This window comes from Jaculus jaculus, chromosome 10, assembly GCF_020740685.1.
Source record: "Jaculus jaculus isolate mJacJac1 chromosome 10, mJacJac1.mat.Y.cur, whole genome shotgun sequence".
In the NCBI taxonomy this organism is placed as follows: domain Eukaryota; kingdom Metazoa; phylum Chordata; class Mammalia; order Rodentia; family Dipodidae; genus Jaculus; species Jaculus jaculus.
In genome coordinates this window covers 110,460,936-110,475,128 of record NC_059111.1, presented here as the reverse complement: position 1 = coordinate 110,475,128, position 14,193 = coordinate 110,460,936, and the positions used below count along the sequence as shown (strand labels likewise).

At 42.7% G+C, this 14,193-nt stretch overlaps 1 protein-coding gene across 2 annotated transcripts in view; it reads left to right on the top strand.

Moving 5' to 3' along the window:
* Nucleotides 1-14,193, top strand: part of Dync2i1 (dynein 2 intermediate chain 1) — an 80,838-nt gene that overhangs the window by 61,224 nt on the left and 5,421 nt on the right. For both annotated transcript variants that reach the window (XM_045160767.1, XM_045160768.1), the window contains exons 13-20: nt 1,602-1,774; nt 2,827-2,989; nt 5,632-5,745; nt 5,841-5,902; nt 6,351-6,402; nt 8,331-8,391; nt 12,295-12,394; nt 12,537-12,668. In XM_045160767.1, the coding sequence (XP_045016702.1) occupies nt 1,602-1,774; nt 2,827-2,989; nt 5,632-5,745; nt 5,841-5,902; nt 6,351-6,402; nt 8,331-8,391; nt 12,295-12,394; nt 12,537-12,668 (857 nt within the window). The remainder of the gene's footprint in view (nt 1-1,601; nt 1,775-2,826; nt 2,990-5,631; nt 5,746-5,840; nt 5,903-6,350; nt 6,403-8,330; nt 8,392-12,294; nt 12,395-12,536; nt 12,669-14,193) is intronic.

Genomic DNA, 14,193 nt, shown 5'->3' with positions numbered 1-14,193 from the left:
CACTTGCCTGTGAAGCCTAAGGACCCTGGTTCAAGGCTTGATTCCCCAGGACCCACGTTAACTAGATGCACAAGGGGGTGTACGCGTCTGGAATTTGGAGTTTGTTTGCAGTGGCTGGAGGCCCTGGTGTGCCCATTCTCTCTCTCTCTGCCTCTTTCTCTCTCTGTCTGTCGCTCTCAAATAAACAACAATAAAAAAAATTGAAAACATTACAAACTGGCTACACATATAGAATATGTGCTATAGTAAAAAGGGATTAATTCCAAAGAGAAAAATAGACATGTTCTTGTAGAGAAGACCTCTCAGTATGAGTGAGAACCAGGGAGATGAGAAAGTGGCCACATAGAAACTAGTGCTCTTCCCACGCAGGCATCAGACCTTAATACACTTTCGGTCTCAGGAAATCCAGGTGATTGGTGGTAGACAAGGTTAGGGTAGTAACAGTGGTCAAGTCTCCTGTTTTGGCCATAAAATAGCTCTGTGTAACATGTGTTACTAAAATCTCCATGCTGGAAAATTATTAGTAAAATCCACAGAATTGTGGAGAAAGTGGAGTCAGGGAAGGTACAACAGTCAGAAATATTATCAGTGTTACGTTGTTATGTAGGAATGTAGTAATAGCAGTGGCATATTTGGTTATGTTGAATGACTGAGGGACATATAACTGTTGTGACCCCTTTCCTGGAGGTGACCCTGAAGGTGTGACTGTGTGTTCTTGAGATGAGGTGAATATATCTCTCTGATGATGTACGAGGGCAGGTTCAACTCCAGTTGTGGACCTTTGCTTGTTGCGATCTCAGGAGCTGGTGGGTATGCCAGGTGGACACCAGATCAGCAGGCATTATTTGTTTGCCCAAATCCTTTTAGCCATACTGGTGTTTCTTGACTGCAGAATTCTCACTGCATGCTTATTTTTCATCCTTCTGTTTCTTCATTTCTATCAATAATTCTGCTGAATTGTGAAAGCTGTTAAGAAAGCTCTGCTACAAAGCCCCAGAATTTGTTCTGGGAATGCTGTATCTGACCTTGGAGCAGAGCAGTTTGCCATGCGGTACTCTGAGGGCTGTTTTGAAGAGAACCAAGGTTCCTAAACACGGCGTCCTGTCAGTGTGCCGCGCACTATCCATTTCCAGTCTTTTCTAGGATCTTCACCCTGAGATTCTGACACCAGGCTCGTGTTCAGAAAACCTGGCTCTTGGGGACATTTTGGTAGCTAAGAGGAAGCGTGTTGTCCTGGGCTGTGCTATAGCACCTTCAAAGGATGTCTGTCCAACCAAGCCATCACTCAGCTTGTTAACAGTGCCCAGGGTTAGGCTTCAGGCATTATCCAACACCCAGATTCATGTATGTTTAGCTGTGGAAGGACTATGTTTGTGTCTTCATGGAGTTGGAATTCGTGAGAGTATTCTAAAATGCTTTTTTTTTTTTTTGACCTGGAATTCACTAGTCTCAGGGTGGCCTCAAACTCATGACAGTCCTTCTGCCTCTGCCTCTGCCTCCTGAGTGCTGGGATTAAAGGTGTGACACCATGTCCAGCTTCTAAAATGTTTTAATTTGTCATAGATTGTGGCAGATCACTGAAATGTTTCTCTTATCCCCAGATCGGAAGGTATCCTGCTTGCATGCCTCTCGAGTGCAGAGGCACACAGTGGTCTCTGTTCACGATTTACCGGAAAAAAGATTCTCCCAGTCACTGGACAGCAGGCATCTCCTTTGTGTTTGGGATATTTGGCAGCCTTCAGGGCCCCAGAAGGTTCTGATATGTGAGTCCAAGGTACACTCAGGAAGAGTGCTGTGTGTTTGCTGGGAGGGGTGGTGGCTGACATTAAAGTACCCCGGGGAGGGTGTCAGGACAGTGGGTACAATGAGAGTACAAGGTGTCTTTGTGTTTTTGCATCAGTTACAAAACACACTGTTTTGACTGTAGCAATTCTGAGTTCAGCAGGTCAACCGAGACTGAGAAAATCAAGATTATCATGCCTCAGTCCAGAGAGAATAGGAAATGAAAGTAATTAGACTTAATAAAAACATTTGTGACCCTTGGCTTTTACTGTTTGGATCCTGGTTTTTAAAATTCGTCCTTCTATACTTGTAATTTCTTTAAAAAATTCTTCTTCTTCTTCTTATTATTCTGTCTCTGAGTCAGGGTCATATGTAGCACAGATTGACCTCAACCTTGCTGCGTAGCCTACAGAGACCCTGAGCTCCTGGCCTCCTGCCCCGCAGTGCTGCTCTCATAGGCAGGCGCTCCCGTACGTGGTGTCCTGTCTTGAAATGGTCTGCAGTGCTCTTGTCACTTAGCACCTTTGCTATCAGAAGCTCTGCAGGCCAGTGCTCTTTCACATCTGCTTCACTTTTGATTGGGAAAATGTCATGTTTTTATGTTCCTTGACCTAAAAACCACTGTTTTCTTCCAAAGCTGTGAAGAATATTTTGAGGTGCCAGTTTTAGGGGCTTTAAGATGAAAAATATTTACAGTACACGTTGTAAATAAAATGATAAACAACATCACCAGTTTTGAAGTCCAGACAGACAGTTGTGCTCACTGGGAAGGACCATGGAGCAAATTTCATGTATTAGGTATATGCTAGATGCCTTATGGTTGCAGTCATAATCCTATAGAGTGAATATCTTATTCCTGCTTTTTACTTTGAGAGAACCCTCAACTGGACAGGATAACTTCTATTTATGTGCACAAGTATGTTTTACTTACTATATCCCTTTGGAACCTCTATCCATGTCAGATACCATATTTAGTGAGCCTGACATTTGTGAACATGTCTATCATATTTTTCAACCATCAGCTCTCTATGTTTTACTTTTCAGGTTACATGTTGCTGTTTTAGTCCTTTCAAGGCATTTTTGCTGTTTGCGGGAACAGTGCATGGCTCAGTGGTCGTATGGGACTTAAGAGAAGACTCCAGGATACATCAGTATGTGAGGCTGAGTGACTGCTTCTGGACATTCAGGACTCCGACGTTTTCCACTGGTCAGTTCTGTCAGTCTGCCAGTCATGTATCGCCGAAAAAGCTATGACATTGCTCAGGATTGAAGTTTTAACTTTATTTTCATTGATTTATGTAGTTTATCCAGAGGATAGGATCTGACCATGGGCAAAAGAGTCATTTTGATAGAAAAAACAATTCATCCAGTTAATCTATATACAGTAGCCAATGGTGTGCTTCCATTTTGAACTTGTGTTTTCCAAAAATTTCTCAACAAAATACCTCTTTTGGTTTTTAGAGGTAGGGTCTCACTAGCTCAGGCTGACCTGGAATTCACTATGAAGTCTCAGGGTGGCTTCGAACTCATGGCGCTTCTACTACCTCTGCCTCCTGAGTGCTGGGATTAAAGGTGTGAGCCACCATGCCCGGCAACAAACTCAGGGCCTCAAACATGCTAAGCAAGTGCTGTGCCATTGAGCCACATCACCAGCCCTAATTTGAGTCTTCAAGTACAGTGCTCCTAACATTCAGTGGTGTTTTATTTATTCCTGTGGTGTGGTTAACACTTGACATGGTAATATAAGATTAGTCCCTCTTGGGGCCTTGGTCGGGGGAGAGCCTTCAGGGATTCTTAGTTTCAGTCACATGAACAAGTTAGGCTGTGTCATACTACTGCTACTATATCAAAGTACCTTACGTATATTGACTCCTTGAGTTCTCATTCTAGACCTGTACTCCAGGCTGACCAGAAAGGTGAAGTGTTTGTCTTAGGTCACACTGATCACATGGGCATGCCCTGCACTCATCTGTCTCGCCTGACACCAGGCTGTAGCACTTGTGACCTTCACTGACTGGTACCTTCTTGTAGGGGCTGCAGTCCCATTTGCTGAAGATTCAGACAGAGGTCTTCACTCATGCTCTTTCATGTTACGGCCCTTTTGCTGTTTATACTCAGGAGTACAGGACACCTTGTGGATACTTGGTATTTTCCTTATCCCCACAAATCATCAATCTATTTTCTGCCCTTATACTTTTGCTGTGTCCAGATGTTGGGGGAAAGGAATCACACATATATCCCAAGGCAATTGTCCTACACTGTTGTATGTTGCAGGAGCCCATTCCCTCTGCTGAATGTGCTTTATTGCATGTGCACCAAGTTAGTTAATTCTTCAGTTGATAGATGTCAGTTCCAGCTGTTGGTGACCATGAAAAAAGTTTTCACAGCAAACCTAAATTTGAATGCTTGCACCATTTTGCATGCCCAGAAGGTATGAGAGTTCCAGGTACTCTTTGCCCTCATCAGCACTTGAATTATTAGGTTTTTAATTAGCTATTCTAATAAGTGTGTAGTTTTGTTGTTTAAACTTTCATCCCTAATGATTAATGGTACTGAGCTTCTCTACATTTTAATTACCAACCATATGTCCTTACAGGCTTGTGTCTGTTCAAATGTTTGCTCATTAAAAAAATTTAAAATATTTTTATTTATTTATAAACAGAGAAATAGACGAGAGAGAGAGAGAGAGAGAGGGAGAGAGAGAGGGAAGAGAAGAGAGAAATATAGGAATGGGTACACCAGGGCCTCCAGGCACTGCAAATGACCTACAGATACATGCGCTATCTTGGGCATCTGGCTTACATGGGTCCTAGGGAATCAAACCTGGGTCCTTTGACTTTGCAGGCAAGCACCTTAACCACTAAGCCATCTCTCCAGCCCTCTTTTTTTTTGACCACTTTGAGTTTTGATTTTAGGTGTTTTGTTTTTCTCTTAAGCACATATCCAAATGCATTTTGATTTTTTATTTATTTATTTTTTTAGTTTTTCGAGGTAGGGTCTCACTCTGGTCCAGGCTGACCTGAAATTAACTCTGTAGTCTCAGGGTGGCCTTGAACTCACTGCGATCCTCCTACCTCTGCCTCCCGAGTGCTGGGATTAAAGGCGTGCGCCACCACTCCCGGCTTCAAATGCATTTTGAAGATATATCATTCAACCTGTACTGTTGAATTTTAGTTGTCTTCTTTTGTGCTGGGGGAGAATATTCATCAGTTGAAAGTGCTTTTCTGGTTGCCATATCTTTGTGTGGGACTTGTCTGGTTTTTGACTCCTAGGTATTTTGTAAGTTGATGCCCTTGCAGAGTGTGGCCCATGGTGGTGGCTGCATGCCGAGTCTAGATTTGACAGTGCCAGGTTCCCCTGCGCTCTAAGCCAGTGCTGCCCTGCCTCTAGTCTGAGTCACTCTTTTTCCCTGAAGCCATAAGCAGCACTGCCCTGAGGCCCTCCCTATCTGCCCTGCTCTTTCCAGTCCCTTTCTCCGGATTCTGGCCTCTGAGTAGGCCTTCTATTTCTTCTTCATCTGAGTTCCTCATCTTCTAAATTCCCTCCTCAGCCCTCCAGAACTTTTGTGGAACTGTTGTGGCAGTGATGAGGCAGCTTTGCAACGGCATAAATTTCTGGGCTCACGTCTTGTTCCTTCTATAGGGTTATAATGTCTTGTTTCCCAGGTTCTCTGAAGGTTGTAGTCACACATCATTACTTGTGGCATATATTGTCTTGTGACTTTAGGGGTAGTGTTGAGAGATTCACATTTTGTGGTCCAGAAACACCCCCATGCTGATTCTTTCTTGGCACTCACTATATTGCTATGGTGCATGACTTACAGCGGATGCGTTTGCTTTTTGTTCCTAGATGGAATCCTCACCTCAGTGAACCATCGAAGTCCTCTTCAAGCCATAGAATCTGTCTCAACATCTGTCTACAAAAAGCAGAGCTTTGTGCTTTCTCCCTTTTCTACTGAAGAAGGTACATGGTCCTTAATCTCAAAATCTTTCAAATAGTTTTGCAAGGGGATGTTCTCATTTAGATTCATTTCCTTCATTTGTTTCTGCTTTCATTAGAAATGGCAGGCTTGTCATTCCACATCGCTTCCTTGGATAATGGCGGGGTTCTCAACGTGTGGGTGAGTAGGAGGCCCAGGACCATGTACAAGATTGAGTGAAATGGTCTTACTTGGTTTGGGGGGAAGAAGACTAGAAAGTCTGGAGCAAGACTGGGCTTCTAGTTCCTATGAAGGGTCACAGAAGTATATACCTGGCAGCTCAGTAGGGCTCTCCTGTGGCCTTTGGGGATGTGTAAGGAAAATCTTAAGGCATTAGTGCTAAAGGATATGTTAGGGACATGTGCAGTGAGCTAGTAATGAAGTCACTCAGAGAAGAGAATATTAAGAAAAAGGAATTACTAATGTTTAAGTTATTAGTTCTAAATTTAATGATTAGTCTTTTTTCAGAAGCAATTTTATTTTTAGGACCCAATATTGCATGCTGTCTTAATTATAGCCATACTATACTGAGATTGTTCCCTAGTTATAAAAGTTATTAATATTCAATTTCAATGTTCTATTTTTTTAGGTGGTTGTTGAATTACCAAAGGCAGATATCTCAGGTTCCATGAGTGACTTAGGTAACTATTAAATTTAAAAGTTCAATGGTAATCATTGTTTCCTACAATGAGTAAAGATACCAATACCTGCTTTGAAAAATATGTAATCAACATCCTGAAACATGGACATCAGAGTTGTATATTGTATACCTTAACAGCTATTGGATGGGCTTCTCATTAGCTCAAGTGATGAAGTATTTCTTTTTGTAGGTTTCCTAAGTTCTACTCATAGCTGGAATTCATTCTATCCTGTGAGATAACTTCAGGTGCTTGTTTAAATTAAATTTTTTACTTTTATTTATTTGTGTACATGTTCACACATGTGTATATGGGCATGTACATGACACAGTGCACATGTGCTGGTCAGTACTTTCACTTTCTTTGAGATACACTGTCTTATTTGCTATTGGGAAGTCCCGTCTAGCTGGCCCTTAAGCTTCAGGATTCTCTTGGCTCTGCCTCCCAATGCTTTAGGCATGTTGGGATTAAAAAATACGCATACCGTTTTGCATCTGGTTTACATGGGTGCTGGGGACCAAACTTAGGTCAGCAGACATGCAGAGCAAATGCCTTTAACTGCTGAGCCATCTCCCTAGCTGCTAGACAATCTGCCTTTTACCTGTCTTTTCAGTTATCTGAGTCTTAAGTCCTCACTCAGGTGACATAGTGTGATCTTGACACAGCAGCTGTGCTATCTTCCTTTACACAAAGCAGAAGAGACTAGGAACATAAACTGTGCTCTCCCAAAGTTTGATGTCTGCGATACTATGGTGCATAGTTTTCATTTCCAGAAGGCCTTGGACATCATGGACAATTCAGACCTGTTGTTTACTGTGGTTTGGTTTGTTGGACATCATAAAACAGTTCAGTCCTGATTCCTTTTATGGTCTCGTTTGTCTGTGTTTTAAACTCAGCTGTTTACCCTGGGTTCCAGCCACTAATTTTCTAGTGGTCACCCTCCTTTCTATCTTGCTTTTGCTCAGGGTGTGTCTCCAGGTAGGTCTGGAGAAACATGACACGAGTAATGCTGGCTTTGCTCCAGGTCCTCAGACTCAGGAAAGAGGGCTCTTCACAGGCAGGTAGTACTTGCCTCATGTTGACATGCCGGTGACACAGCTTGGCTTACGTGGATGTGGCTGCGACTAGACAGCAGGCCTGCCGTGCAGATCTGGAACTGTGTCCTGAACATTCTGCCGTGCTGGCCGTGCTGGTGACGGGCAGTCTGCTGTGCACGTGCGGCACAGCAACGCTTTGCAGTTGTGAGTTGAATTTATTCCTGGTGTTCAGGCATCTGTGTGCTTTTATTTCTGCTGCTCTCAAAGTTCTTGGAAATACTTTGCCAAGAATTTAGGTGTTAGTATATATAAATCTCGAGTTTTTTTCTCTGTAATAATAGGCAAAAGGGAGATGGTATTAGGATAGACAAGAATGTAAAGCATGGTGAGGGGCCCACTAATAGCTATTCACATTTGAGGAAAATGCAGGATGAACAATAAAGGCAGGTCTGGAAGTCAGAGCTCTGTGGTGTTTGCGGGAAGTGAGGCTGAGTGAGGCTGGAGGAGCTTGAGAGCCTCAGGTTCCTTCCCCGAGCCTGCTGGGCTTCAGGGATGGTTTTGAACGGTGAGGCTCCCTGTGGATGTTTATAGCACAGGGTTCGTAATCATGATGTAAGTGTTTAAATATAAATGATGTCCACTGTCCTTAGCTACCAATCTGAAGGTATTCAAGCATGTGCTCTGGCCCTACCAATCTCCCTAAGGTCTTGAGGTACAAACTCTTGACTCCTTCAGGCAAGGCTTAGGCACCAGGGGACTCCTGTCTGTCATTTATATTTTGTTTTTACTTCTGATCATACATATGTATACAAGGATGACTGATTCCAGACAACTGTAGGCAGATTTTGATCTAACTTGGATTAAGAAGCATGTTTCTGATGTGTTTATCTCTAGGTCTCCTACCTGGTGGGAGAATCAAGCTGGTACACAGTGCTGTAATCCGGCTGGATGACAGGTGAGACTCAGCCACTGTGAATGAGAACACCTCTCATCCCACAAACATCTACCTGTCACGGGGAGAAAGTAATACTGGATAGTTATGTATATTATCAATGTATGATCATTTTTGCAATGAAAACTTTTTTAACATTCTACTTTGCTACATAACATATTATTAATGAGTCAATATAATAAATACAATAGGTATAGAGCTAACATGTTTTTATCAAAAAATGATTCCTGGGCTGGAGAGATGGCTCAGCAGTTAAAGGTGCTTGCTTGCAAAGCCAGGAGGACCTGGGTTCAGTTCCCCAGTACCCACGTAAAGGCAGATGCACAAAGTGGTGCATGTGTCTGGAGTTTGTTTGCAATGCCAGGAGGCCCTAGCATGCCTAGTCTCTCTCTCTCCATTTTTCGTGCTCTCAAATGTTTTTAAAAATCATACCTATCTTAGAAATTGGTACTATTTAACCATTTTCATTCAGTTTTTAATGTAAACTTACATTAAACTTGATCAGATCAAGTTTTAGAAATCATAAACGCTGAAAGAAATTTTACTCAGAAATTTACATTTCTAGCTGAGCATGATGATGCATACGTGTAATCCCAGATCTTGGGAAGGGGAAGCAGGAGGACCAGGAGCTACATATTGAGTTCAAGGCCAGCCTGGGCTATAGGAGACTTGGTCTCAAAAAACAAATAATAAAAAGTTAAATTTCTTCTTTTACTCAATATTCAAATTTGTAGTAAATGTACCATTATGGGTGGCATTTATGTTTCATATTGATTTGTTTCCAAAGATATTTATTCTTGTCACTCAGGGATGAATAGCAACATATAAATTATCCATGAAAAGTCTTACGCCCAAGTCTTCATCCGAATACCCTGTTTGTGCTATATATACACACGCATGCTTAGAGAGTTCAAATAAACTTTAGCTGACGTAAATATAATTATGAAAGTGAACTTGCTTAAAGTCATCAGGTGAGTCATAGAAGATTCCTAGCTAGTCTCCAACCCTTGCTTTAAGATTCTTTTTATCTCTGCTGTAGCCATTCTCACTTCATATCATGCATTGCTTTTAATTTTTAACTATACTTTCTCCTGGACTTAATGATATACTCTTCAAAGGAAAAATACATACTGTATTTGATGCTTAGTCCCAAGATCTGTGGAAAGAAAGGAGGGAAGGAGGCAGCAAGGAAATCCCTTGCTATGTAACCTCCTTTGCCCAGGTTGAGCTGGGATGGCTGTCTAGACAGATAATGCCAGGTCTTTTACAGCCATGGCATATCGATGTTCTTGTAGGGTCTGTCACTCTGAGTTAAGTAGCCCCTGTCCTCAGTACCCCTAACAAGGCTGCCATGGAAGGAGCACATTTCCTTGTGGGCATTCTCTGTTAGCATGAACATGGGCACATGGGAGCTCCAGGGAGGAGATGGGTTGAGGCTGGAGTGAAGTAGAGATTTCTTGGTGAGTTGATCCCTGGTCTTAACCTTTGAAAGATAGAAGTTAGGCAAAGGAGCATATCATGGTCCCAGGGAATGGTGCAGAGGATGCTATCCACAAGCAAAAGATGCCCATGCTTAGAGTTGTCCATAGACCTGATGCCAAGAAGGGTGAATTGATGGCTAAGCCTGACACATGCACTGCTGTGCTGACAATGTAGATATGACCTTGAAGGTAATAGGGAGCATCCTGATCTTTTCTTTTTCTTTTTCTTTTTCTTTTTCTTTTTCTTTTTCTTTTTCTTTTTCCTTCCTATCTTTTTTTTTTTTTTTTTTTTTTTTGGTTTTCTGAGATAGGGTCTCACTGTAGCTCAGACTGACCTGAAATTCACTATGGAGTCTCAGGGTGACCTTGAACTCACGGTGATCCTCCTACCTCTGCCTCCCAAGTGAAGGGATTAAAGGCGTGTGCCACCATGCCTGGCTTCTTTTCTTTTTCTGATATGTGTGCATGTTCATATATGTGTGTGTGTGTGTGTGTGTGTGTGTGTGTGTTTGTATGCATATGTACAGTGGCACGTGTGGAGTTCAGAGAATAACTTTGGTGTTGTTTCTCTTTCCACCTTATTTGAGGCAGGGTCTCTCTTTGTTTAGCATTGCATTTGCCTAGCTGGACTCTGCTTCTGGGAGATTCTTCTGTCTCTACTTCCCTTCTGGCCATAAGACACACTGAGATCACAGGTTCTTGTGTTATAGCATGCAGCTTTATGTGAGTTCAGGGGACCTGAACTCAGAGACTCATGCTTGCGCATGAGTGTTTTATCCATTAAGCTATCTCCCAGCCCCTACTTAGGATCTTATGCCAAGGTAGCATGTCTTCTTTGTGACAACAGTGTGAATTTGGAAGGGAGAGCAGAGGAGGAGACCAGGTGGGCTGTTGTAGAGAGCTGAGTATAAGTTGAAGGAGGGAGGTGATAATACGGTGACTGGCTAACAGAACAAGTAATGGAGGTGAAGGACTTTGGTTGGCTTCTGCCTTCTACCAGTGTCTGGTTTGATTATTGGGTGCCACTCTACAGATGAGAACAAGGAAAGGAAAAAAGGTTTTGTCGGGTGGGGGGAGGGGGCAGGGAGAGGAGGGTTCCCCTGTTTGGGTGGCAGAGCTGTAGGACACATGGAGATGTCTAGGAGACAGGTGGTACCACAGCTGGACCTCAGAAAAGGCTCAGTGGCAGATGACATTTGTAGTCCTGGAAATGGTGCGAGAAGATTGCGTACGGGAGGTGGTTGAGAAGATCCGGAGGTTTTTGAGTTTTGATGAGAGCAGCATGGCAAACTGGGCCACAGTGGGTTCCCTCTCATGACAGACATTTGCCTCATAAAGAGAAGAATAGCAATGAAACAAAAAACACTTTTTACAAAGAAAGGGATCTTTCAGTGCTACGATGAAGAAGGTATTGAATCAGTATAGTAAGCTTTTGAACTGGTGCTGTTAGCCCAGAGGCCTGGCTGTCAGGTGTTTTAAGGCCTCCACCTTAAGGCCAAGGTTCAGGCTCCGTGCAGGGCCAGTGGGTGTTGTCAGGCTTGACTGAGTCAGGGAGCTAGAACTGAGAGCCCCATGGAGAACTCTGGAACTCACTGCCCCTTCAGTGCCAGGGACATTTAGAAAGCCTCACCCCTAGTTGAAGGAAGACAGGAGCTTGGAAGAACTTGCAATCCCAGTCCAGGCATGTGTATGGGAACCTGCAGGTTGCGATGTGAGCATCAGAGTTGCAGACCAGTGGCCTTGGGGCATAGGGAGCATTGCCTGGTGGGAAGCTGCGGCCTGAATGATTCCCACAAGCAATTTGCCAAAGATGAGCCCACAAAGGAATTTTATAAGAACTAGAATCAGGGCCGGGGAGATGGCTTAAAGGTACTTTCTTGCAAAGCCTACTAGCCTGGGTTTGATTCCCCAGTACTCATATAAAGCCAGATGCACAAAGTGGCACATGTGTTTGGAGTTCATTTTCTGTGGCAAGAGGCCCTAGCACCCACCCCCACACTCTCTCAAATGGATACAAATGTTTTAAAAGGACTGGAAGCATGAGAGGCGCAGTCCCTGGTGCACAAGCAGGACAGCTTAGCACACGGAGAGCGCAGGGCCAGCCCCGCCTCCCCTCCCCGCTCAGCGTCAGGCCTGCTGGCGGTTGCGTAGTCTACAAAGCAAAAGTATTATTTCTGAGATTTCAAACAGTGGCTACTTAGACAGCAGATTCCATGTAGCTGAGGAAAGAATCAATCAACAGAATGATAGATTTGCAGAAATTGCTAGCATGCAGGAAGAGAGCAGGAAATAGTGAGTAATCATGAAGGAAGTGTGAAGTGGCCTGCTCCTTATCTCATGTGACAGTGCTTAAATGAGTATAAAGCATCATCACCTTTCAGGTTTTAGCAAAGCCACCTGTTCATCTTTGCTGTTTATTTTTCAGTCTTTCTCATAAAGGGACTGAATTCTGGGGGTCCCCACAAACGCTGAGTGTCAAATTTCTGCCTTCAGATCCTAATCACTTTGTTGTTGGCACGGATATAGTGAGTAATATTTTTCATTTCATTCTTGTCAGATTCACTTACTGATTGCTTTTGTTAGAATGTATGAATTGTTTCAGAAATGGTATTTTGTCCAATTTTATGCCTAATGATATCCTTTGGTCACACTTGGTTGTCCTATTAGGGTCTCATAAGCCATGGCACCAGACAAGATTGGAAAGTATCTCCCAAGTTGTTCAAACCTCAGCAACATGGTATAAGACCAGTAAAAGTTAATGTGATTGATTTTTCACCATTTGGAGAACCAATATTCTTGGTAAGAAAAGCATTTAACTTTTTAATTATTTATTTATTTACAAGGAGAGAGAGAAAATGAATGAATGAATGGGCACACTAGGACCTCTAGCTGCTGCAAATGAACTCCAGATGTTTGCACTACTTTGTACAGCGAGCTTTATGTGGATACCGGGGAACTAAATCTGGGCCATTAGGCTTTACAGCCAAGCGATTTAACCACTGAACTCTCCTGCCCCCCCGAAAATTACTTTTAAAGTATTTTATTATTTATTTATTTATTATAGGAGAGATAGAGAGAATGGGTGCACCAGGGCCTCTATCCACTGCAAACAAATTCCACACACATGCGCCACCAGGTGCCTACGTGGGTAGTGGGAGTTGAACCTGGGCCCATAGGCTTTGCAGGCAAGCTCCTTAACTGTTAAGCTATCTCTCCAGCCCCAAAAATTACTTTTTAATCGTGTTACTTGCCTAGCATACTACAGTAATCCATGGGAAAAGTTGGTCACTTACTGAGCTACAAAGGACTCATTTGCTAGGCTTTAGTTATTTAGAAAGGACATATAGAACATTGATAAAAACAACAACAAAAAGAATCAAACTAACTCAGAAATTTGACTGTCTTAAGAAATCCTTTTTTTCAGTTGCAAACTACTTAGAATTTATCAAAAATATCAAATGTCAAGCAGCTCCTGTGGTAACTAATCTATCCTGAGAGTTAACTCAGTCCCATCGGACAGACATCAATTCCTTCTGAGCGTTACAAACCTTTGACCTAATCCCCTCCTACCATGCTCTGCCCCTTGGAGGTCTCACCAGCTTTCAATACTGTTATTTTGAGGACCTGAGCCTGTAGCAAAAACCTTATTTAAACCACAGCACTAGTTTGTTGTGTTAACCTAGAGTACTCAGAGCTTTTCCTGCTTTGTGTACTGAAGCCTGCATCAGAACTCTTGTGCTGGAGTCAGAAGCTACACCCTCTGGAGCCTGTGCAGTTTTTGTTATCTATGTGGAGTTAAGTTTTAAAATGTGTTTCTGAAAACAGTGTTCTGTTTGTGTTTTATTTTTAAATTTGACTCCCTTCCTTACTGATTTCCTTCTTCCTTTCTTTTTTATTTCTTTCCTTTTTTCTTTTCCTTCTTCCTTTCTTGAGTATTGAAGGGTTACGAGAATAATAAATAATTAATCCTTCTTTTATAAGCTGATAATTTGGTATTTTACTAAATCAACAAAGTTTCTAAATGGAAATTTCAGTCTGAGGGAAACACATAACCATGCTATCAATGCAAATACAGCTGTTATAAAAGGTGACTTACCCAGTGGAGCCAACCTTAATGGCTTTGCCTGAGTCAGTTCATCAGCTTAATTTAAAGTAAATGCTGAACTGGAGGGATGACTTAGCAGTTAAGGCATTTGCCTGCAAAGCCAAAGGATCCAGGTTCAATTCCCCAGGACCCATGTTAGCCAGATGCACAAGGGGCGCACACGTCTGTAGTTTGTTTGCAGTGGCTGGAGGCCCTAATATGCCTCTTTCTTTCTTTCTT